The sequence below is a fragment of the Canis lupus genome, chromosome 1 (genome assembly GCF_011100685.1).
Source record: "Canis lupus familiaris isolate Mischka breed German Shepherd chromosome 1, alternate assembly UU_Cfam_GSD_1.0, whole genome shotgun sequence".
Lineage (NCBI taxonomy): Eukaryota > Metazoa > Chordata > Mammalia > Carnivora > Canidae > Canis > Canis lupus.
The window spans coordinates 95,320,143-95,346,452 of NC_049222.1; the positions used below are offsets into that span (position 1 = coordinate 95,320,143).

At 40.1% G+C, this 26,310-nt stretch overlaps 1 protein-coding gene across 2 annotated transcripts in view; it reads right to left on the minus strand.

Annotated features, from left to right (window-relative positions):
• LOC609770 (contactin-associated protein-like 3) overlaps window positions 1-26,310 on the minus strand; it is a 190,422-nt gene that overhangs the window by 71,173 nt on the left and 92,939 nt on the right. For both annotated transcript variants that reach the window (XM_038527282.1, XM_038527281.1), the window contains exons 5-9: window positions 21,607-21,810; window positions 20,785-20,969; window positions 19,451-19,594; window positions 15,041-15,302; window positions 7,682-7,828 (exon numbers count right to left, since the gene is read on the minus strand). In XM_038527282.1, coding sequence (XP_038383210.1) covers window positions 7,682-7,828; window positions 15,041-15,302; window positions 19,451-19,594; window positions 20,785-20,969; window positions 21,607-21,810 — 942 coding nt within the window. The remainder of the gene's footprint in view (window positions 1-7,681; window positions 7,829-15,040; window positions 15,303-19,450; window positions 19,595-20,784; window positions 20,970-21,606; window positions 21,811-26,310) is intronic.

Sequence of the window (26,310 nt, forward strand, 5' to 3'; positions counted from 1 at the left end):
CCTGAAAAGCAATTACGGATGTGAAATTTCCACTCTGTCCATGCGTGTGCGCGTGTGTGTGCATGCACGGGCATAGTTAAAACAATGTTTGATGATAATTGGTTAAAGAGATCTAAGAACAGTTTATACTTACATTTCTAATTGTTTCTGAATTAGGCATTTTAGTCAAATACCTTTTAACATTAACACACACGAAATTATCAAGTATCTCAATAATATGGCACCGAAAATAATGGAGAAAAATTAGCATCCCGGGCTGTTCCATGCAAAAAGAAATGGGCTTTGATTGTTTTCAATAATAAGAGTTACATTTTACAAGTTCTGCTGCATTCACTAACTGGCTTGCTGTAAATTACTGTTAAATTAATTAAAGTAAGGAGGCCAATCAGACCGCGGTGGCTCACCAAAAGCATTAGTGGCCAAGGAAAGCAAACCAGATTCTGAGTCTATAAAGGTTCTGAAATTGGAACAGCCAATCCCAGACAGCCAAGCAGGCTTTAATCTGTAGCCAACAATAATTTCCCCTCTCTGCTTCCACACCTTCTCTGTATAAGCCTTTCCTCTGGCTCTTGTCTACGGAGCACCCCTAACCACTTCTGGTTTGGTGTTGTGTGATGCGAATCAATTTTTGCTCAAATATACCCTGAAAAATTGTAATATGCCGCAGGTTATCTTTTACCATTACAAACCACGATTCAGTGGTTCATAATACAGTGGCTTTCTTTTATTCCCCTGGGTTTCCCAAGAAGACAATGCTTTTATAACAACGATGAGCAAGGACACAGCTTTGAAATCAAAATCAGAGCAGATAGGAGTTCAGAACCGCCTCCTTCCCCAGGTGTGGATCCAGCAGCATGTCGAGGGCTCTCCCATCCTCTGTTGGGCTGCCCTCTAAAGGAATCAGAGGTTCTTAGATTTGTGCCTTGCAAGATTCCCACTGCCCAGGAGGAGAATAAAAGCTCCAGGAAGAGAACACAGTCACTATAAATGCTTTTGTAACAAGCCACCATTGGGGGAAATCTGTACACATGGCCTAGTCCCCATTACATATGCACACCTCTCATTTTTTAGGATTGAGGCTGAAGTTCTTCCCAGGAACTGCCCTGGTTGCAGGGAATGGAGTGTCTCAGGATGGTATCCCTTCCCCAGGGATGGCCAGTGCCCACAGATGCACTGGAGTGGTCAGTGACCTACATCCATTGCTCAACTGGGATGTCCCTAAAGGGCAAAGATGCCTCAAAGCTTCCGTGGGATCTTCTGAGGCTTCTGCTGCAACTGCATCCTGTCCTAATTTGTCTCCGTTCATCCTAGCTGCTCTCTCACCGCCCCCCTTCGGGAGTTGTTTTCGAGAACTAACCTCACTAAACCACAGTACACAAACCTCCCAAGCACAGAGGCAGCTTCCTGGGGGAACGCATCTGTAGCAACGTGGGATAAAATCACGAAGCATTCATTTAACTGAATACTTTATCTTTACATGCAAACATGAAAGAAGCATGACATTTTTAAAAAATAATTTATATTGCTTTAATTTGAAAATATTGTGAAGTAAATTTTATGCTTCCTGTGAAACTTACCTATTTTATTTCTTTGCCTGATACAATTAGGTCTCATTTACATCACTTCCAGGAGAATGTTTTCTTTTAATTTGTTAGGTACAAAGTTGTAATTATTCCTCTCTTTTAAAAAATCATTTAAAAGATCATTGTTCAATCATTTAAATGTTAAGGAATTTTTTGTCAATATTTAAGCCTGGGGTTTGAGATTGTTTTACAGGGCTCTTATTTTTTTAAATGAAATGGAATCAGTATTTTTTTTAAGATTTATTATTTATATGAGAGAGAGACAGAGAGAGAGAGAGAGAGAGAGAGAGAGAGAGAGAGAGAGAGAGAGAGAGAACAAGGCAAAGGAGGGCCAGAAGGAAACTCAAGCATGGAACCCCACTTGGGACTTGATCCCATGACCCTGAGATCATGACCTGAGCCAAAATCAAGAGTCAGACACTTAACTGACCAAAGCCTCCAGGTACCCATAATCTCAACATTTTACTCATCATATTCACGTTTTTCACCCCTCTCTCTTTGAACTTGTCATGAAGGTCACTGGTGTACTTTCAAAGGGCGAAGAGTAAAGACAGAGCCTCCTCTTGTTCTGCCCAACAGCTGCTAGCTTGCTGCCTAAGAATTTCCACAAAATGCACATAGTCTATCTTTCCTCTTCTTTCAGTGACCGAGGCTTTGATGCTTTGTATTCCACACAAATATAATCTAAAACCAGCCAAGGCCTGAATTAATCCAAATCAGGCCAAACCCACTGTCAGGTGCAATGGAACCTCATAAATTAGCTTCACAGAGACTCTGACACTTCAAATGTAATGTTACGTCATAAAGAACTGCTTAGTTCTACAGTTTCCATTTACCTTTTCCTTGTTTTATATGAAAATAGGCACATTTCAGTTCGTAAAAGAATTTCTGAAAGGTTGGATATATTTGGAAGAAACCTGGTATATCTTTGTATCTTGATAGGTGACTTCTACTGACAGTGCTTAGGAACTGAGGAGATTAGGATAAAGGATCGAAAACATTAAGTTAATAAACAGTTGGGTGGAAGCACTCTTACCCTTTTCCTCCTACCTTCCCTCTCTCCAGATCACACCCCTCAAATTCATTAAAATACAATGCAGTATCTGAAGGTGCCTGGGGGGATCAGTCAGTTGAGCATCTGACTCTCAATTTCCACTCGGGTCATGATCTCAGAGTCATGAGATCGAGCCCCGTATCAGGCTTCGCACTGGGCGTGGAGCCTGCTTAAGATTCTCTTTCTCTGTTCTTCCCCACCCACTCCCGCTCATGCATGCTCTCCTTCTCTTAAAAAAATAAAAAATAAAAATTTAATAAATACAATGCAATACCTAAGTATTCCTGTAAAAGACAAAAGTAAATTGAATCTAGTGATCAAAAGGAAAACTTTCTCAAAGTGGAACTTTAAGAAGGAAAGGTCGAACTGCTAAGTGCTTCAATGCTCCAGTCATGAGAGAGAGGTCAAGAAGCAAGGGGTGTCATTGCCCAAGATGAGCCCAGACTGGGAGATGTCCATTCATCCATGCAAAAGATTGCCTGAAGCCCCGATGATAAAATGGCAGAGGGTCATTCTTCAATGACCTGATTCGGGATGGTCAGTGAAAGTGGACAGGGAATAATGCTAAATTAATGGAACACATCCATCACTACTGAAGGAGTAAGAAATTTAAGCACCTCTGAGGATGACAGAGAAATTGTCACTTTATGTCACGACGCCAGAATGGGTCATGAGGTGAGGCCTCATTACAGCCATCATTGATTCTCTGGCCTGCTAGTATCTCACACAAGGACACTCAAGAGATGAACATAACTTAATATTTCCCAACTCCATGGTGCAGGTGTGCTATTGAAGAGTACAAAAATTCCACAAAAGGAATCCAAAAAAGCTTTCCACTACCCTCACTGGCAGGCACCAAAACTCTGTGTGCAATATAGTAGAGTGAAACCGTTGTTAGAAGAACAATTTACAAACAAAGTTTAGACTGAGAAGAAATAGAAAAGGAAAAAAGGAAACCTGCAACACACAGTGTTGATCAGACATATAAAAAGGGCTGCTAATTCGTAAGAGGACCCTTTGTCGTGGAAAGAAAGCCACAGAGCCCTGGATTACACCTGCTGACCTGTCATCATTATTGAGATCATATTCTTCATTTGCTAAAGTGTCCTGGTTTGGACAATACTTTATATGGCCATCCTAACTGTAACAGGAAGACATACTAATCTGTCTTTATGGGAAAACATTGCAACAAAATATTACTGACCACATGGTAAGTGGGAACTTGCAACTGAACCTCTATTAGGAGACACAGAAAGAGGAAGGAGAACTGGTTAGGGAGTGTCTCAGAACATGGGGTATTGATTCCCATGAATACCAAATATTGCTAAAGAGCATGACCTGGATAAAGTGAATCTCCTTGTTGATGTGATGCATATTCTGGTTCTGATGGACATTCACTAAGGAGATAATTAAATAAATAGACACTGGCATAAACAACTCTTGGGATTGGATGGAATAACTTTAACATTGACATCTATGGGTTTCAATGTTTCCACTCAATTTGAAACTGACCTTCTGCCACCCCCCACTCCTTTACCCAGAACAGAGCTGAAAAGTCCAATGGAGCATAGAGACAAGGGGCTCTGAACACGGGAGTCTTTACCTGGGCATAAAACTTGTGAATATAGTGCATCTATTGAGAACCAAGACTCCATATCACTGGTCCTAGACCTGCCTCTCCTGATTTTCCTTGACTACAAATAATATTCATCTTTTTATGTAATATAAGTAAATTGGTGTGTTTTGGTTTTGTGTGTTTGTTTTAGCCTGGTGAGGGCATTACTTGAGTTTTTTAGATGGTACACATTCTTTTTCTGGGAAAAAAAGATGCTGTTATGTTGGTATAAAATGTAAAGTTGACTAAGTCAGTTTGAATCAGTGCCTGGAATTGTTCTGTAGGAATCAACTGGGTATTTACAGCTAAGTATGTAGAGGTCATTCTGAATTTATACATTAGTTGCAGATAATGTGCTGTGATTGCAAGATCTTACATTATTTTTGCCACTCAGTGCCAAAGTATAATTACAACCAAAAAATAGGAAAGTGGTAATGAAGAACAGTCATTATACTCTCTCATGGGATGTTTAAACTTTGTAATTCTGCTCATCTTAGGGACACTATTTGTTGTTGGAAACTCTACTAACGAGACAGTTTTTCTGCACATCAACACAATTTTATGAAAATACATAAGCAAAGCCTATTATGCTTTTTTTTCAACACACTGCCTCCAAATCTCTAGAGTCCTTTCGTAGACCAAAGGCTGGAAACAACCAAAGGTTGTTTCATTAAATTGACTATGCATATTAGGGAAGCTTGATAGTTTGTGCATAAGGAAAATTTTAAAATCGCTGGCAAGATGATTCTTGGCAGCTGTAGAAGAATATTTATAGCATTTTTTATAATAGCAAAAAAAATGAGCATGATCAAATTGGTGCTCAACAGTAAAATGGAATGGTGGATTTAATAAGTAAAACATTGTATAATATACATCAAAACCACAGGGCAGTAAAAATTAATTAAGTTTACCTATAAATATTCACAAGGTTGGATCTTGAAAACTAATATAGAACAACAATGATGGCAATAATAAAAAAACACAGAAGAATGCATACAGTAGTACACTGTTTGTAAAGTTAAAAGCAAGGCAACACAAAACACTATTGTTTAAAGTTACCTACATATATAATAGGTTATAATGGAAAGCAATACATTAATAATTACAAACTTTTGGTTGCAAAATAAGTAAGTCCTGGGGTGTAATGTACAGCATGGTGCCTACAGTTAATAATACTATATTATATATTCAAAGGTTACTAGGAGAGTAGATCTTAAAAGTTTTCATCCCAAGGCAAAAATTGTCACTATGTATGGTGATATATGTTAACTAGACTTACTGTGGGGTCATTTCCTAATATATACAAACATTGAGTCATGATGCTGTATATCTGCAACTGACATGATGTTACATGTTGATTATATCTGAATTATTTATTTTATTTATTTTATTTTTTTATTATATCTGAATTAAAAAATAAAAGGACAATACAAAGATTGGTTAAAAGGGGGGCAGGGTAATACTTATCTGGGGGAATGAGGATCTAGAGGAGCCAGGAAACTTTAAAAGCATTGTAGTGTTTCATTGTGTACACTGGTGGGTGAGCCCATAAATATTCTTTCAAGAAACATTAGTTGTATTTTAAAATATAAACATATATGACATAGTAACAACTGATTCATATCACATCAACATGTAAATATTTATGGAAAGTACCTATTCTCAGGTAGCTGTGTTGTACATTCAGAACATGTAGAGTGTTCAACTATGAGAGAAGATTCTGTGGTTTTGGAAAGTACATTTCTACTTTTTAATACAAAATACCAAGTATTCTATTTTGCGTCATTAAACAACATAGCAAGGATTTTTACTTCTAATCCCTTTTAGTGCTTCAAAATCTTTTACCTTTTAAGTTATAGCTCCTGGATAAATTCTTTATTTAGTTTTGGAGGAATCTGTTCTGCAGAGCTATAAAATCCATCATAAGCATAAAGGTTTAAAAAACTATCTGGGTCAGAAATGCACCATATTTAGCAGGCAAGGAAAGCAAGCAATCCGATCTTTTAATGCTGCTGGCACTACTCTATGTTCACAGTGGTGGTTGCTTTAGGGGACTTGAAAGATTAAATACCCTGATTCATGGTTTGTGTGCTTATTGTCAATTCTTAGGGAGGATTTTATACTTTCTTGTTGGGCTATCAAGTTATCTCCACCATGACTCCAAACTTATTTTGGAAAGAAACAACTATAAAATGCAAAACAGGAATAATATCAAGGATGGCTTCAAGCCAAGATTAGAAATAAGTCTTACAATTGACAGGTCTAAGCTTCAGGTGGCTCATGATTTTTCACTTGAGTGCTTCAGGAATGGAGATTCATTACCAGCAGAAGCTACCCCTCCCTGGCTGAACGGATCCTGGACAGACTCAGTCCAAGCTCTACTGAACAGGTAAGTTACAGTCTGGGGTGATGGCCTGGTGTTTGCTGTCTTGGTAAAAGTTCATCACGAAGTAGTGAGTGAAGATTAATAGCTGCTACATTCATCTCTTGCTCTGGTGTATATAATGGTGCCCTTCTGTATAGACAGTGGGCAACAAAACACTACCTAAACTTTAGGGCAACAGACCACTGGGGGATCTCGGTGAAAGGCAGATTCACGTTCAGGAAGTCAAGGGTGCTGCATGTGCATCTGTGACAAACTTGCAGGTGATGCTGCCGCTGCTGGTTCCTGGGCCACACCTAAGGGCCTGGGATCCTCAAGAGGAGAGCAGCTGACACCATGTGCAACAATAAAATTGTCACATCAAAACCTGAAGAAAAGGTTATAAGGGTCACTTGGCATTAGGAAAATATAGCAAAGTGCTAAAAGTAAGAAAAGGAGAACAAGGACCCTCCAAGCTGCCTGCCCATTGAATCACCTGGAGAGCATTAAGAAACACATTGCCCAGGCTTTGGAACCAGATAAATCAGGACCTCCGGGTATGGAGACAGGCACTAGCATTTTTGAAACTTTCCAGGTGACTGAAGTGAAAACAAGAACCAGATCTAAAACCAGTCTTAGCAAATGCACATTTAAACAAGGCCACAAGTAGACTTGCATTTTAGGCCATAATTTATTGTCTTTGTCTGGGGTGTCTGCGTGGTGCAGTAGGTTAAGCATCCTACTCTTGGTTTCAGCTCAGATCATGACCTCAGGGTAGAGAGATCAAGCCCCGTGTCAAGGCCTATGTCAGGCTCTGAGCTCAGTGGGGAGTCTGCTTGGGATTCTCACTCTCTCTGTCCCTCCCACTCATGCTCTCGCTCTCCAAAATAAATAAATAAATCTTTTTAAAAATTGTCTTTGTCTGCTCAACATTTTCATTGACTATAACTCAAAGAGAAAGGTCGTTCTTCAGTATTAATCTTCATTTAAAACTGTTGGTTGCCTTAGAAGGCAGGAGCAGGAAAAAGATGGTTTGATTGCCAACAAAGCCAGTTCCTTTCACTTACCTCCCAAATAATAGGTGTCCCCTGAATCAATCTTCCCACGCAGGGAATGAGCCACAGAGGCTGCCTCACCATCCACCATCACACTCAGGTGATTTCCTTTCAACGATAAGGACACCAAATGCCACTGCCCATCACTTAATGCAGCACCTGGAGGTAAACAAAATGGGGTAAAAGAGATTCCTAAAAACTCTATAGATGCCTCGAAACAAAGCCAGTACTTGAAAACAATATGATGAAGATCTTGGATCACCTGCCAAAGACCACCATGAACTCACCTGAAACCCACCAGGTGATTTAGCTGGCAGAGGACAGTTGGGACCTCTCAGAGAGACAGGGAGAAGCTTGGGATAGATGTGGGCTTGACTGGGGGGTTCTAAAGAGGCAATGAGATCATATGGTATCCTGGTCATGTTTATCTAGGAGGAAGCGGTGAGCCTTGCAGTGAGGCTCATTGAGTAGAAGTGTGGTTGCAGAAGGTCTTGCATCTGTCCTCCCAAAGTCGTGGATGGGCCAGTCTGGTTCTAACAAAAATTATGTTTTAACAAAAATTGTGTGGTCTGTTGGGAATGTTATGGCCTATGTGCAGATGCTGCAATAGATGTATTTCACTTTCTCATCACTCAGTTAAGTCAAAAGCACAGGGAGAAAAGAAGGGAAAGAAAAAAAATCAGAATCAAAGTGGTAAAGAAGAATCGAGAATGGACATTCCAAACATTCTGCCTTGGACAAGGTAGTCTTAGTTTCTTCTAGTCCTAGGGCCTTAATAGAATAACACAACTGATCCTAAACAATCTTGAAATGATAAAATATTCTATTTTATAGAATAAAATACTATATGGCATAGGGCATACTTTACCTTTTTCTAGTTTGTCAATATTTGGGGATTGTGCAAAATTGTAAATTATAAAAATGAAAGTTTGTTTGTACTATGTGTATTATAATTATCTATGATAATCTTGGTAGACTATTTAGAAAAAATATATCATATATCAATATAACTCTTTAGAAAATATATTAGCAATTTAAATATTAATAAAACATGAAAATTCATCAAAAACGTAAAATTAAAAAGCAACACATTACAGTATGTGCATACACAATCACTACACAAAATCACTGTATAAAAATAGACAAAAACTGGTAGGAGATATTCTTAAATATTAACATTAACTTTTGGATAAGGGAATGCATTTGCTTTCATTTTATGTTCTTTTTCCATTTTCTGTTTTCCCAAATTTGATAGAGCACACTCCAGCTACTGTTAGGTTATTATTCTGAAAAACTATTATTAGCCCCCTATCCCCATAAAGCAGCCAGTCTCTTCAATCCATAAGACAAAATATCTATTTTTTTTCTTAAAGTGATGGAGTTAGGAATGAACACGTGGTTGGACCATTGCCCAGCAACCAACTGTGTGTGACTTTAGTGTCTCTGACAAACTTACTGGCCAGGGCTTACACTGAATGGAAATCCAATACTGTGTCATGCAGAAGACAAATCAGTAAACAGTAGGTGTGCCAAAGCTTGTTAGTTAGCAGCTACTAAATTATCTTGTCAAAGCAAATAATCCCTAAGTTTCAGTGAGTATCAATTAAGGGTTTGGTTCTTCCTCTGGACCTAGGTCAGTCGGGTCTCCTTCCTCTGTGTCCTCACTGTCTATTCGCAGAGGAATGATGCTACTAAATGGCCCCATTTCTGCCTCATGGTTGAAAAGAAACAGTTCTTGGCAGAATCTTGCGATGGTTTCTGCTCAGATGTGGTGGATGTCACTTCTGCCCGCAATCCATCAGCTAAGGCAAGTCATTCGGCCAAAGGTAAGGGATTCCTCCTCTCTGCAGGGATCACGGCCACTTTCACACCGACAGAGACACATGTTGCTTTTAAGGAGCATAGTGAATAATTGGAATCTCTAGAAATTGTCTTGGCCAACAGGGAAGGTGGTCATAAAGAAACACTTTAACTCATTTAAAAACAAAATGATAATCGTTTGGTTTTTGGTTTTTGTTTTTTAACGTCATGCCTAAGCATGCTCATGAGGCTGCTTGATTCTCATCTGATGATCATCTTAAGGAATTATCCCAATATATTAGCCTATATCTCTTACAAATGATAAACTTACAGACTGTGTGTGACCCTATAAGTTTGGAAGTCAAGCTGAAAGAATCAGAAGTTATTTTATAGCCCACCCACAGGGAGATTAGTCCCAAAGAAAATATGACCATGTTTCTGGTAGAAAGTTAACCAGTAATATTTAATTTAATAACAGATTTTGGCTTGATTAACTCAATCAACCATGTAAATCCATGTCTCTCCAATGCTCTTCACTATGTCAACTACAGTTTAATTAAAAATTAAAATTAAAATACAGCTTTTTGGGTCAGTTGGTTAAGCATCTACCTTGGGCTCAGGTCATGATCCCAGGGTACTGAGATTGAGTCCCATGTGGGGCTCCCTGCTCAGTGGAGAATCTGCTTCTCCCTTTCCCTCTGTCCCTCCCCACTGCTTGTTCTCTCTCTCTCTCAATCTCTCTCTCTCCCTTTCTCAAATAAAATCTGTAAAAAAAATAAAATAAAATACAGTTTTTTTGGTTTTGCTTGATCTCTCATCAGTGATGTTGGACATGGACTCGAGATCCCCGTGTGTGGGAAATGTTTCTGACCTGACCCAGCAGGTCACAGACCCTACTATAAAAATAGTTATAACCTTGTTCTTCTCAGACTGTGAAATATGAGTTATGGTACTTCCCAGCACACAATTTCAGGGAGGGGACAATTTTAAAGTCCTTAAGGTCACTTCAGTTCTTTGCCATGTACACACATCCAGGATAATAAAAATGCCAGACTCTCACTTTCTGTGTCATATTTGTGAAGCAAGAGCTGGTGAGGCTCATGAATACGGAGGATTTTGGTTAGATAGTTAAAATGACATTATGACACTGACCCTGAAGGAAGGCCTCCAGCCCAGGAACTAAACAAAATACACAAACAAGAATCTGTGAATGTTCCTTCCAGTCTTGTCATTCAGTATTGATTTTAAAGCTTACGTAGCATACCTGTCAGTATGGTAACCATATCCATTTAAATCTGATATTAAAACCCAGTATTTAATTTGGTGCAATTTAAAATACTCCCTTTTACCACCCCCCCCCTCCCCGCCCCGTCTACCCACCTGTCTAGGACATAGTTATTTCATGAGAGCACTTGCAGAAAACACTCCAGAATACCTCCTCGAATTGGTAATAGACGCCATTTGCCTCCATAATAAAAGACTGTTTTAAATAAAATTCAACATTCTCATTTAAAAGTGAAATGCCTGCACTTATGTTCATTCTCTATTTCTACCCATTATAATTCTCACCCTTTGTGTTTCTTTTTTGTGTGCTCTACCGTCCCCACCTCTGATGGAAGGATGCCAGTTTCCCAGGCAGCACTAGAGTCAAAGGGTGAGTGGGGAGAGAGTAGCTGGTGTTTTTGATCTGTGCTACTGTGAAGATGAGGCCAATTCCTCTACCCTTCCCCAGCTCCGAAAAGGCTTCAGTCTGGGTGGGGTGGGGGTGGCGGTGACGGTTACAAGACTTGTTTTGGACTGGCACAAAAACAGACACATAGATCAGTGGAACAGAATAGAGAATCCAGAAGTGGACCCTGAACTTTATGGGCAACTAATATTCGATAAAGGAGGAAAGACTATCCATTGGAAGAAAGACAGTCTCTTCAATAAATGGTGCTGGGAAAATTGGACATCCACATGCAGAAGAATGAAACTAGACCACTCTCTTGCACCATACACAAAGATAAACTCAAAATGGATGAAAGATCTAAATGTGAGACAAGATTCCATCAAAATCCTAGAGAAGAACACAGGCAACACCCTTTTTGAACTCGGCCACAGTAACTTCTTGCAAGATACATCCACGAAGGCAAAAGAAACAAAAGCAAAAATGAACTATTGGGACTTCATCAAGATAAGAAGCTTTTGCACAGCAAAGGATACAGTCAACAAAACTCAAAGACAACCTACAGAATGGGAGAAGATATTTGCAAATGACGTATCAGATAAAGGGCTAGTTTCCAAGATCTATAAAGAACTTATCAAACTCAACACCAAAGAAACAAACAATCCAATCATGAAATGGGCAAAAGACATGAACAGAAATCTCACAGAGGAAGACATAGACATGGCCAACATGCACATGAGAAAATGCTCCGCATCACTTGCCGTCAGGGAAATACAAATCAAAACCACAATGAGATACCACCTCACACCAGTGAGAATGGGGAAAATTAACAAGGCAGGAAACAACAAATGTTGGAGAGGATGCGGAGAAAAGGGAACCCTCTTACACTGTTGGTGGGAATGTGAACTGGTGCAGCCACTCTGGAAAACTGTGTGGAGGTTCCTCAAAGAGTAAAAAATAGACCTGCCCTACGACCCAGCAATTGCACTGTTGGGGATTTACCCCAAAGATACAAATGCAATGAAACGCCGGGACACCTGCACCCCGATGTTTATAGCAGCAATGGCCACGATAGCCAAACTGTGGAAGGAGCCTCGGTGTCCAACGAAAGATGAATGGATAAAGAAGATGTGGTTTATGTATACAATGGAATATTACTCAGCTATTAGAAATGACAAATACCCACCATTTGCTTCAACGTGGATGGAACTGGAGGGTATTATGCTGAGTGAAGTAAGCCAGTCGGAGAAGGACAAACATTATATGTTCTCATTCATTTGGGGAATATAAATAATAGTGAAAGGGAATATAAGGGAAGGGGGAAGAAATGTGTGGGAAATATCAGAAAGGGAGACAGGACGTAAAGACTGCTAACTCTGGGAAACGAACTAGGGGTGGTAGAAGGGGAGGAGGGCGGGGGGTGGGAGTGAATGGGTGACGGGCACCGGGGGTTATTCTGTATGTTAGTAAATTGAACACCAATAAAAAATAAATTAAAAAAAAAAAAGACTTGTTTTGGAATAATGACAACTAAATGCTGAGGAGTGCTTGCTGACTAGCAGGCTCTGTCCTGCTGTTGTGGACGGACGGTGTCACTGCTTCTACCCAGAATCACACTGTGTCACTACAAAGACAGCGACCCAAGCTTTGGGGAGAACAAAGGTGTCGTTTATGGAGCCCATGAGCTATAGCAGCGCAGAGGCAGGTCTGGAAACAAGCCTGGGAGGCAAGTCCTCTTACTCACCCTTCCCACTAGCTTGTGTCAAATCTATCCTGATAACAGAGAATAAGGCCTGTGGGACTAGAGGCCTTTTGGCAAAGGGTAGAAACTGTGTCTTTTCCTACATAAGGGGAACGCACTCTCCCTCCCTCCTCCACTGTCCTTCTGTACCCAGAAGGGGAACAGCTCCATAACCACGCTCTGCTGGCCCAGTTCCATAAACACATGAACACTAGATTATACACGTTTGGACCTTTCTAGATCCCTTCGGAAACATATTGAGGTAACTTTTAGGAAAAATGATCTAAAAGCTGGAAACAGGATGAAAGATGACTGGGTGTCCTCTTTGGCATTTAATGCGATTTATGTTAACTCATCCTTTAAAATTTGGTTCTCGGGATGCCTGGGTGGCTCAGTGGTTTAGAGCCTGCCTTCGGCCCAGGGCTCCCTGCAGGGAGCCTGCTTCTCCCTCTGCCTGTGTCTCTGCCCCGCCCCCCCCTTTCTGTGTCTCTATGAATAAATAAATAAATAATCTTTTAAAAAGAAAAAATTTGGTTCTCGGTTTGATACGTGCTTTCTTACTTCATGCAATGTTAAAAATAAAAAACCAACTGAGATCTGTCTCATGTTCCACCTGCAGGTGCACCTCGTTTTATTGTGTTTCGCTTTTTGTGCTTCGCAGATAGCGCACCTTTTACAAACTGAAGGTTTGCGGCAACCCTGCCTGGAGCACGTCTCTCGGTGACATTTTCCCAACAGCATTTGCTCACTCTGTGTCTCCGAGTCACGAATATTTCAGACTTTTTCATTATTATGTCATTGGTGATGGTGATCTGTGATCAGTGGTTACGACTCACTAAAAGCTCAGATAAGAGCATTTTTTAGCAATAAAGTATTTTTTAATTAAGGTACATACATTGTTTTTCTAGACATTAGGTGACTGCGCATTTAAACATCTATAGTCTACTGTAGGCGTAACGTTCATATGCACAGGGAAACCGAAATATTCATTTAATTCACTTTATTGCAATATTTGCTTTATTGTGGTGGTCTGGAACCAATCCTGAATATCTCTGAGGCATGCCTGTATTTCCAATTCAAAAAAAAAAAAAAAATCATCCCTCAAATGCTTCTAAAACAAGTAGCAAGAAAAATTCACCTTTGGTTTGCTTCCAAAAAATTAATGCACTGCACTGTAAAGGCTTAAAAATTGATGCAATAAAACATTTGGGTAATGTTTCAGTGCCAGCCTTCAAAAAAAGTTAAATAATTTGTGTGTGTGTATTGGAAGGAAGAGCGGTATGTGCTCACGTGACATGACGGTTGAACACTATCTCTTTTAGTTAATATGACATGTGGCTTGTAAATCTACACAAACCAAGATTGAAGCAATTTACTAAATCTGACTTGACACTCTTGGCTCTATTCATTTGCTGAGGTCCACAAGGAAATGCCATACGCAAGTGGGGGTTTTTTTGTTTTGTTTTGTTTTGTTTTGTTTTGTTTTTATAAAGAGAAACAAAAACTTAAGTTCCATTCCCGGCTTTCCATCCCAAACTCATAAGCCTGTTCCTTCCATTTCAACATCTGTGGAACGACAAGCCACTGGATCTGCCTGGGTTTAAATTTTTATCAGCACTCAAATGCAAAACAGTCCCCAGAGTTCAAAGGTAACATGACTCTGGACGTGAGTTTAGCAACGCGGGTCCTTCTCAGAAGGCCAGCAGGGTAGCTGCCCATAGTCATCAGAAGCCTCATCCAAAGCAGGGATTCCCAAAGGAAGCAGAAGCTCTGACAGCTAAGAGAAAAATCACAACTTCAAATATTATGAAGCCCAGTGAGTATAAAAGCTCAAAAGACAGTTATAAGGAATCTATTTTCTCAAGAGGACCCAGGATGAGGCCAATGCTTCCTAGTATTTCAAGTTGACTGCCAATTACTATCAACTTGTTAATAAGTTGTTTTCAAAATGCTCCCATAAGTAGGTTTCACGTAGCTAACTTTGTGTCACACTGACTCACACGCCAACAACCTAGAGATCCCTATTTCAAAGGTAAAAGAAATCTAGTTCCTTCTAGAAGGATTATGAATGTCCTAGGGACTCAATCGCTCAGTGGTTGTAGCGATGACCAACCGTGGGTTTATAGGTAAGGACGGTGCAGTCAGGGCGCACGCCTGTCACCTGCTGTGACGTCCCTCGCTGGATGTCCGGGCTGGGAGAGGCTCAGCTTGAGTTTCCCGTCATCGAGGACGAGGGTGAGAGCCCCGGGCCCGTGTCGAAGCTGAGTGGTCAGTAACAGCCCTGCTCTGTTCCACGTTCGAAACTGGAAAGCGACGGACACTTTGTCCTCTCCGGCGACACCTGGCAGAGCCAAGTAGCTCCTGGAGCTCAGAAAAGTCACGGGCACAATTTGAGGGTGTGAGCACGAGAAGGACACGTTTCCCTGTGAATACAGAAGAACAGGATTTAGGAGGGCTGGGGGGGGGGGGGCTGTTTCATTAACGAGGGGTTCTCCAAGATCTGCAGTGTCCTACCACCTCTAGCAAGCGAGGACGTTAAGGGCGAGGCTTCCCCATCCAACCCGGCTTCCCCCGACAGGCCCCTCAAAGCACTGCGCAGCCCTCGCTGGGCAAGCGGAGTTCTGAGTCGTTTAGGGACCTTTGTCGCCTCCAGTTCTGGGCCTCGGCAAAGGAATCTCAGGAGCCCCAGGCCCCGGGCTGGGCGCGGGGTGCAACAGCACAGACGATTCCTTCCCTCCAGGTGCTGACACCTATGCCCAGTTCGAAGCCCAGCACCAAGGACCACACCCTCCAGGCACGTTCCTGCGCTCCCTGGTGCCTACGGGGCTGTCACTGGGGGGGTGCGTACATCTGCCTCAGGTGGACCGCGTGCTCCCACACTTCTGGAAGAAAGGACATGGCCAGCCTGGCCAGCCCAGAGGCAGGCAGGCAGGCAGGCTGGCTCTCAGAAGCTCGCATGGCCAGGTCTCTCCCAGCCCCTTCACCCAGCCCAACCTCTGACCTGCCTGGCAGGCTGTTGTTATTTTTATTTCATTCTATTTTGTAAAAAAACAAAAAACAAACAACAACAACAACAACAACAAAACACCCACACCTTTTATCTTTAGGTTATGTCTATTGCTCCAGGGGCAAACTTATTTATTTTTTTAATCATATAATTTAGAAAGAAGGAATTTGGGATGCCTGGGTGGCTCAGCAGTAAAGTGCCTGCCTTCAGCTTAGGGCGTGATCCCGGGGTCCTAGAATTGAGTCCCACATTGGGCTCCCTACATGGAGCCTGCTTCTCCCTCTGCCTATGTCTCTGACTCCCCCTCTCTGTGTCTCCCATGAATAAATAAATAAAATCTTAAAACAAAAAAAAAGAAAGAAGGAATTGCAAGTTCTTAAAGAATTCCAGTTACCACCCATCTCTATAAGGTGGGAGGAGGGAGGCCACCTGCATGGCTCAGTTAGTGAAGTGTCTGCCTTTACTCGGGTCATGATCTGAGGGTCCTGGGGTCGAATCCTCACATCGGGCTCCCTGCTCAGCCAACAGTCTGCTTTTCCCTCTCCCTTTTCCCTTCCCTCCACTTACACACACACACACACACACTCTCTCTCTCTTAAATAAATAAATAAAACCTTAAAAATAAAAGATCTTTACAAGAATTTTGTAAAGGGGTCGGATAAATTTTCATAAATTCCAGAGAACTACATACCCAAACACTGTCCTTCCTCTCCAAAATATATTATGCAAAGAAATAGAGTGAGTTGGGCTTAATTTGACTTAGCAGGCACCAAAGCATATGTACCATAAAGGCACGATAATCAAGCCAATATGATATTGGCGTAAGAATAACTGTAGCAGCAGAGCCTAATAACTAACCCACAGGAAGGTCTGAGAATATATGTACAACCAGTATGCAATGAAAGGTATGATTCAACCATGTGCACAAAAGGTTGGGCCTAGTTACTAAATAGGGCAGGCACAAACAGGTACCCATAAGGCATAAAATAACAACAGATCTGCATAAAGAATAAATTCTGGATGATCAAAGAATTTTTTTTCAATTTTAAAATAAATAAACAAAACCAACTTAGAACGTTTTATGGGAAAATCCATGAGACTCTATCTAGAGTCTAGGATTTTAGAAGCATTCTAAAGCAAGACCAAATACTATAAAGGTATTAAAAAATACATAGACATATTGACCACATACAAATAAAAACATTTATATACTCAACATAGCATAAAACATTCAATATAAAAATACAATATATAATCATATTATAAATACTCATATTTAATATAAAATTGATTAATTTGAAAAATATTTGGATCATAAATGACAAAGGGTAATCTATCAAGCATAAAGCTCTCTTATAAATTGGGGCACCTGGGGGGCTCAGTCAGTTGAGTAACTGACTCTTGATTTCGGCTCAGGTCATGATCTCAGGTCGTGAGATCGAGCCCCACATCAGGCTCCACACTCAGCGAGGAGTCTGCTTGTCTCTCTCCGTCTCCCTCTACTCCTCCCCGACTTGTGTGCTCTCTCTAAAAAAAGAATAAAATCTTAAAAAAATTTAAAAAGCTCTCATAAATTGACCAGAAAAAACTTTTTGTAATCAAATTAAAAATGGCAAAAGAATAAGAATCAACAATGATCAGAAAAGTAAATCCAAATGGACAAAAGATGATTTCATTCACCAGTAGTCAGATAAGCATGAAGGAACAGTCAGGTATTAGTCCATGTCCATTGCACTGGAAAGAGCCTGAGAGATGTCTAACAATGTGTGGCTCCCTGAGATGTGATGGGAGGGCTCTGTCGTACATTGCTGGTGACAAATGCCACATTGCAGTTCTTTTTGGAAAACCACCCAACAACATTTATTAAAAATGAAAGCTGAATAAAGCTTTCAACCAAGAAATTCTATGCCTGAAATATTTTCCATCAAAATAAAAGGCCCAGTACCTGAAAACAGAGGTGCAATTGCTTGCTTATGGTAAAATAGAAACAGAAATAAAGCAAACGTCTTGATTGGGAAATGACTGCCCTAATGGAAAGTGAGCAGCCATTACAACATGGAGCTGCAGCTGATGGCTGAAAAGAATTTCTACAAGGTTTAGGGGTGCCCAGGAGGCTCAGTCTGTTGAGCATCTGACTCTTGATTTCGGCTCAGGTCATGGGATGGAGCCCCATGTGGGGCTCTGCGCTCAGCGGGGAGTCTGCTCAAGGGTTGTCTCTCTATCCCTCCCACCCCCCAGCATGCTTGCTCTCTCAAATAAACAGGTCTTAAAGAAAAAAAAAAAAAAAAAAGAATTTCCAGAAGGTTAAGCTGAGTTGGAAAACTGGGTTGGAGAAAAGCTCACCTAAAAGGATCCCATTTCTGTAGACAATGCTAGATATGGAGGCATCTATATTCACAAATATGTGTGTGAGTCTGTGTGTTCTAATCTGTCGTGGATTCGGGTTTAATGGACCAAACACGGAAGGACAGATGTTAGCTTTGTAACTTGCCAGCCTGGGTGGAGGGCCTGCAGCCCGTGGAGAGACAGAAGTGTGATAACACTCCAACCCACCTTAGGGGTTCACCTGCTTCAAGATAACACACTCCAGACTTGCTGGCCTAAGTCCCCGGATCCATAGCAGGCTGACTGCTGGCCTTGAAGAGAAAAGGAACTTTCCCAGCCAGCCTGTGTGAAGCCATGTCCGCCTTCTGAAGAGCCAAGCAACTTTTCTGGCAAAATGTTTTTCTTTATCGGGTCACACAAATGATTTTACCAACTCCCATTTGTGTATCTGTGGGCCTTGCCTCCCTTTGCAGAAACAGCCGAGGAGTCCTGCACATCACAAAACCAGAACGGGACCCCACGCGCAGCCCCTGAGTGCTAAGATCAGGTTTGTAGTTGGCACGGGGCAGTGTGCATGTAATCAAGAAATGCTGCAGGCTGCTGCACCCTCTTTATTGACCAAACTGTCCTAAGCTCCTCTAAAAACCCCTGAGCCAGGCAGAAACCTTGGAGCTGGCTTCTTTTGGACAAGAGTCCACCTTCTCCGCAGGTTGCCGACCTCAAACTAAATTAAGCTCAAATTCCTTTCCAATCAAAATTCATCTCTTGGGTATTGGCCTTTCGAGTGAATGACAGGCAGCTGAACTTGGAGTTCAGTAACAGGAGAAGGAAGCAAGAGGAAATCAGTCACAAAGACCCCGTTAAAGAGTCTCTATTGGAATGTGCTGGCACATATTTGCAAAAGCATGCATCTGTTGTCATACAAATGTAAAAATTAGGAAACACGTGATGGGGATGAAGAAGGGCACTTGTGACGAGCACCACTGGACGTTGTATGGAAGTGCTGAGTCACTGTATTGTACACCTGAAACTAATATTAAACACTGCATGTTAATGAACTGGAACTAAAATGTTCAAAAATTAAATTTAAAATTGCAATTAGTTAAGTCAAATATGAACTGAAAGGTATATATGATTGGTACTTTCCCTGCCTTCAGAAGAGGTATATTCTAAGACTGAATCAATCAGACAAGTTGCAGTTTCCTTTCCTCTTGACCTTGCATATACAGACTTTCTTACCATGATGAGGATCTGTGGTTTGTGTTTCTTGGACAAATCAATGATATCCACTCCATTGTAGTAGAGATTTTCGAAGCAGCCATCAAAGTTTTTATGTGGGAATGCCACTGCTTTTCTGTGTCCAGGAATCCCTCCAAAGCTGATCTTAGAAAGAAAAAAATGACATAAATAATATTGTTTAATGATTTTCTGTTTATCTGCCTAAACCAGTTAATGATTAGCAGGTATAGGATAATTGTCTCAAATCTACTTGGCATTATTTTACATTATGACATTATAGTTTACATTATGATGAGTTATGTTACATATGATTCTTAAGTGAAGTTTTAGAGCATTAGCATCACCGCTACGAAGAGTGGTCCCTCCACTTTCTGATAGTCTTATTTTTCTGACTATCAAGCATTAGCTTTACCAATGATTTCTTTATTATATTGAGATAAGTGGTTAAATACCCTCCTGGCAATTTGGTACTCAAACGGCTATGTCACTTTAGACAATGGGGAATATTGTACATTCATTTCCATGGTCACTCTTGATCTGTGACAATGAAGCTGACTGTGATGACATTCTACTTTACAAACCTTTCTAGAACCCAGACTTCAGGGTCCTGGTGTTTGCCATGATGCTGCTGATAGGTTAGAATAATACAGCCATTGATAATCTTATTCAAGACCAGGCTCTCCAGCTGGCCTGCTCTGTTGAGGCCACTTATACTAAATGAATGTTGAAATCACCCCATTTGCTCTGATAGATGTGCTGAGCAGAACTAGCAGAACAAAAGGTGCACTTCAGTGTAGGTTAGATATGTGTCGGTAACACGCTGCGAATATGTTAAACCTCTAAATACCCCCGAGAAACAGTATGTGGAATCGTGTGCATTTGGCTCTCTTGTTCCTCAAAAGAGCAGGTTGGAATATATGTTGATTACTTCTCCAAAGTACCCTAGACTGCTAATTCGGTTTAGGATTGCCCTAAAACACAGAGAAATCTCCAAGGGAACTGTTCACAGCCAACACCAGATGCAACACAGAAGAACTGTCCGAACAAATGCATTTTAAAGTGCTGCCTGTCGAACTGATTGCTCTTCATCTACACATTTCCCAAATTTAATGACTAATTCCTCTCATGTGAAAGCTAACATCTATGAGTGATAAAACACCTCAACAGCGCATGTATGTCTCTCCCACCCTGCCGACGTCACCCGTGGGAAATGTTTCATCAGAATTCCAAATTACTAGCAAAGGGAATTTTTCTCAGTATAGTGGTATTTTCCTACAAAGTTCTGTTGCATTTAAATACTAAAATCTGTGATACTTAAAAAGTCATTTTCACACCTCATAATCAAGATCCAAATAGCTGGACTTGCCCTTTGCCTGGAAATGCTGAGTGTGCCTGTCCACGGTGAAGTTGACTTGTGTGTTCAAGAGGTCAATGCGGACAGAATGCCAGTGGTGGTCATCCAGCAGGCTGCCCAGGGTGAGGGTCACACGGGCATCAGGGGAGGGCAGGTTAGCATGGCCTAGAAGGACAGACAAAGCAAACGAATCACTCCAACCAACTCAATGCCATGACCATCATGTGGAGGTCGGCATTTCTTCTGACTACTTTCCTTACATCCTTCTATCCCAAGAACTGGTCAGCTGCTTTTATCTTAGTCTTATATAGACTCTTCTCTCATAATTTCTTCTGTTTCTTGTTTTCATTATTCATTATTGCATTTTAATATTTCTTGAAAGTAGCTTCTTCCTAGGACCTCATGTTCAGCACTATCACAAAAATTCAATGATCCACTCTTGTGTTTATGATATTACTAGGTTATTTATTGAACATGCACAAATGGTCTTATACAATTACCAAGCTATAAAACTTTTTACAGGAAGGTATATTCAAGATGTATACATGTTGTCTGTAGCACACCTCAACTGTGGGGTGACCATGGTTCCATTTGCCTAGACCGTTCTGGTTTACACTATTGCTCCAGAATAATAATTTATAGGGTCTTCTTTCTTTCTCAAAAGTTTCTGTTTTCTGTTTTCAGGATAAATTAACTACTTAACTATAAAAAATTAAGTACAAAAAGGTACTTTCATCTAAATAAGCATCTTTTTTAAAACACCAAGTTGTAGTTTTGTTTGGTTTGGTTTGGTTTTTTTTACCTGAATTAAGGGATAAGATGAGTTTTCCTTTAACTAACTCCAGGGTGATGTATTTGCCATTTTGTCCTTCTCTGTGGAGTAGAATCCCATCAGTCTGCCTGGTTTTAAATTTCAAAGAAATAACATCTTTTGTTGGACTCATGGATTTCTGATTAAATGTGTATAGCAAGGAGCTTTTTCCATCAAAATTAACCATCTCAGATCCTACAACGGGAGACATAAAAAAGTAATCTCAGTATAACCTTTACTCATGCATTGAAATGAGTAAGTTGACACAAACACATGCAGGCATGGAGAAATGGTGCTGCCAATCCTCCCATGATACCAGTAGTTGAGATCCCTAAACTCCATCTTTGCCTTTTCTGACATTTTCTCTAAAATGTGCCATCTAGAAATACTTCTGTTGACTAAGTCCAATTGCTTCTGCCTTTGTATTGGCCACTTCTTATCCTGTTAAAAATGAAGATCATAAAGAAGTTGAAATCACTCCCCACTGTAGCACATTACCGCTACGAAGAGTGGTCCCTCCACTTTGATAGTCTTATTTTTCCGACTATCAAAATCACTTGCATTCTGTTTATTGAAAAACTTTCATTATTAACATAAAAAGAACATTGGTCAAACCAATTGAAGACAGAACAAGAGGTACACAAAGGAATTCCTGCTACCCAGAAAAAACTCTTGTATTTTTCATATTTCACACATAAAAGGATGAGATGTTCTTGTGATTAAAAAGACATACCATATATGTGATTAAAAAGACAATACCATGTTACTCATATGTGGAATCTAAAAACAAAAGAAATGAATACACAAACAAAATGCAGAATCAGACCTACAAATTCAGATAACAAACTGGCAGTTATCAAAGGGAAGGGGGTAGAGGGATGAGTAAACCAGGTCAAGGGGAGTGGCAGGCATGGGCTTCCAGTTATAGAATGAATGAATAAGTCATGGTATGAAAAATACAGCATAGGAAATATAGTCAACAATATTGTAATTCAGTTCTATGGGGACATGCAGCAGCTACACTCATGGTGAGTCTCATAGAACCTATAAAGTCATCAAATCAGTACGTCATACACCTGACACTAATGTAACATTGTGTGTACACTACTCTCAAATACATTTTTAAAAAGAAAATTTTAAATAAATGCGTATGTGTAAAAAAATGTAGGTGCAAGAGAAAGTCAGTGAAACAGGAAACATGTCTTTCGAGCCAAATGATACGATGTTGTTTATTTAACTTCACAAAAGTGTGGCTAATGTACACTGGGATCTGTATTTCATTCAGACAAACTGAAGTATTTATAGTAAATCCTCTAAGGAATCATATATTTCATGCAGCCACCTTTTGAAAATTCAGGAGTTTGATTTTGATTCACATACATAGAAAATATATAAATACCACAGTGTGTCTAAAAGTCATGGAAGCAAGCAATTATTCTTCATTGCTTAGTTAAATAAATGTGCCTGATAAAAACATAACCCTTTGTCAAATTCAAATGATGTCCTTTAGCGTGTCAGATAACAATAAAGTAATGAAAATTTGATAATGAAGGATTTAAATGCTTTCACATTTTACCAGTAGACATTTATCTGTTGGCACATCACTGCAAGGTGATGGTAATAAGTAAGGCTCATTTCTTCAGTTAGCAAACAAGAAATGTTTGCTCCATGAATTATTTTGTCAGGCTTCTTTTGATCAGATATTATTTGTCCTCATCTTCCCTCTTGCCACTATGGCTTTGTAAGAGTAATAATGGTCTTCTTAGGGATGAGGATGTCCTGGCATGTGGCTTAAACACAGATTCCTGGGCCCCATCCTAGAGCCATGACTGCTGGCCTGGGCTGGGACCAGACAATGTGCATTTCTAACATATCTGCTAGTGATGTTGACGCTGCTGGTCTGGTGGCTATACATGAGAACCACTGCTCTAAAGAACTTCAATTATATTTCCTGGAACATTTCCCTCAGGCAAAATGGAGTAGCGAAAAATTTATTGGATTTATAGAAAACACAAAAGAATGGCCTTAAAACCCTTTTGTTCTAATGTTTTTGTTTTCTCTCTGGTGAGATCACTAACACTTGTACCTAGAATAATCAACCACATGTTCATCATCACATTATATCCTTATGAGGCACATTTAACATGCATTTTGACAGGTTCTCTAAGCCTATAAGGGGACTGAATTATAATCTAGATATGTAGTCAGCTGAGTAAAGTAAAACCACTTCAAACAATACATCTTGTAATGGTCTTCATAGTTTCTTTTCTTTTTTTCATAGTTTCATTAAAACCTTAAATGATAACAAACTTAAACTCGGTGTAGAGGGTAAAAACAACATAGATAAAATTCAGGAATTGCTTTTAGAAGTCTGGAATATGAGGCTATACCTCCTCTTCCTCTGAAATGACCCACTCTGTAGCCTGTCTAGCCCCACGAGCTCATTTTTAAAGGTTCATAAAAAAACAAAAAAACAAAACAAAACAAAAAAACAATAGTGGCAGTGAGCACAGGTGCCCACAAATCCTAAGATGTGTGCTACCTGGTCCTTTACAGACATGTGTCATCCTGCACTCTGTAGAATCAACCAGTGATGCTCTCTGTGCGGGATTCCTGACTGCTTACAGGTAGCAGGGATAAGAACCAGCTCACGGCTGGACAAGTTGTGATACTTCTTTGATTTAAAAATTAAAAACCCTATTTTAGATGGGAAATCCCAAATTTAATTATTTTCATTGGTCACCTGTTGCATAATTCAATACACTTCATTTGTGGCTATTCTGGAATATATGTTTATGAGGTAAAAATAATAGGTAAATATTTTGGCTCCTGTGTAGTAATAGAAAAGATTGTTTTTTTTTTTAATTTTTTTATTGGAGTTCAATTTGCCAACATATAGCATAACACCCAGTGCTCATCTTGCCAAGTACACCCCTCAATGCCCATCACCCAGTCACCCTAACCCCCCACCCACCTCCCTTTCCACTACCCCTTGTTTGTTTCCCAGAGTTAGGTGTCTCTCATGTTTTGTCACCCTCACTGATATTTTCACTCATTTTTCTCTCCCTTTATTCCCTTTCACTAATTCTTATATTCCCCAAATGAATGAGACCATATAATGTTTGTCCTTCTCCGATTGACTTATTTCACTCAGCATAATACCCTCCAGTTCCATCCACGTCGAAGGAAATGGTGGGTATTTGTCGTTTCTAATGGCTGAGGAATATTCCATTGTATACATAGACCACCTCTTCTTTATCCATTCATCTTCGGATGGACACCAAAAAGATTGGTTTTACATTGATAGTCTTCCGTAGCTTTAGATTCCACTTTGGCAGGGATTTTGCTTTGGCAAATACAGTTTTGTTATCAAAGGACCATTTCTGGGGCACCTGGATGGCTCAGTGGTTGGGCATCTGCCTTCAGCTCAGGTCATGATCCCAGGGTCCTGGGATTGAGTCCCATGTTGGGTTCCCCACAGGGAGTCTGTTTTTCCCTGTCTGTGTCTCTGACTCTCTCTGTGTCTCTCATGAATAAATAAAATCTTTAAAAAAAGACCATTTGCTCCTGATTTTCTCTCCCCCCTTAATTTCCATTCCTTCCCCAAGTATAGCTCCATTTTCATTTAATACGGACGTAGTACCTACTAGGTGCCACATGCCATGCTGATGCTGAGATGAAACCCAAGAGGATAGACATGGCCTGGCCCTCCCAGAGCTGACGTGATTACTCTCACTTTCTCACTTCTGCTCTCATGAAAGGATGCATTTCACCAGGAATATCCTAGTCCTACTGTGAGTTGCTAAGGAAACTAGACTAGCAACAAGGAAGCTCACAGTCAGGATGGAGGAAATAAGAGCAAGGGGGTTCTTCTCTGGGAAGGATCTGGAAAGAAAGGATTTAAGACCTTACCAATCACAGAGTACTTGTCACATGCGATTTACAGATAGGCACCATAAAGTGGCCAAGATGGTTCGAACAATAGGCTATACTTTTGATCAAGAAGTCTCTCTGTGAAGCCCACATGATACGTAAGAGCACACATTATCACAAAGATGATTTACAACAGGAAGAATTAGATTAGAAACTCAATTATAGGCCTCATCAAAGAGAATCCATTCTATAAAATGTTGTTTACTTACAAACATTCATAAATCAATCTGAATATTTGAAAACAAACTGACAAGTCAGTAAATATAAAATACCATTTTAAACATATATCACTCAAACACAATTTTTAGAGGCAATAGGTTTTTCTAAATTAAACCAAAACATCAAAACATCATATTGTGGGACAGACGATACTTAGCTCAGTGAGTTAGCAGGAGCTAACTCTCCAAGTGTGTGTGGATGGGCGCAACCCCACCCAGATAGGTCCCCTGGAGTGCAATTTCCACTACGTAGAGGCTCCCCTGACCTTCATGCCACTGGTTACAGACCCATCTAGAGAAGCCAACTTTCCAAGTCTTAGAGTTCACTGGTGATGCTAAGGTGGCCTTGTTATCAGTCCATTAAGGTTAAATCTTTATTGTATATATGTATTATATATGTGTATATAATATATATAAATATTAATTAAACATAATTTTATATATTTGTATATAAATATAATATAATTTTAAATGTCCCTAATTAATACAAATAATCCAATCTAATATTTATTTGAATAAAAACACCAAAATAATGCATTAAATT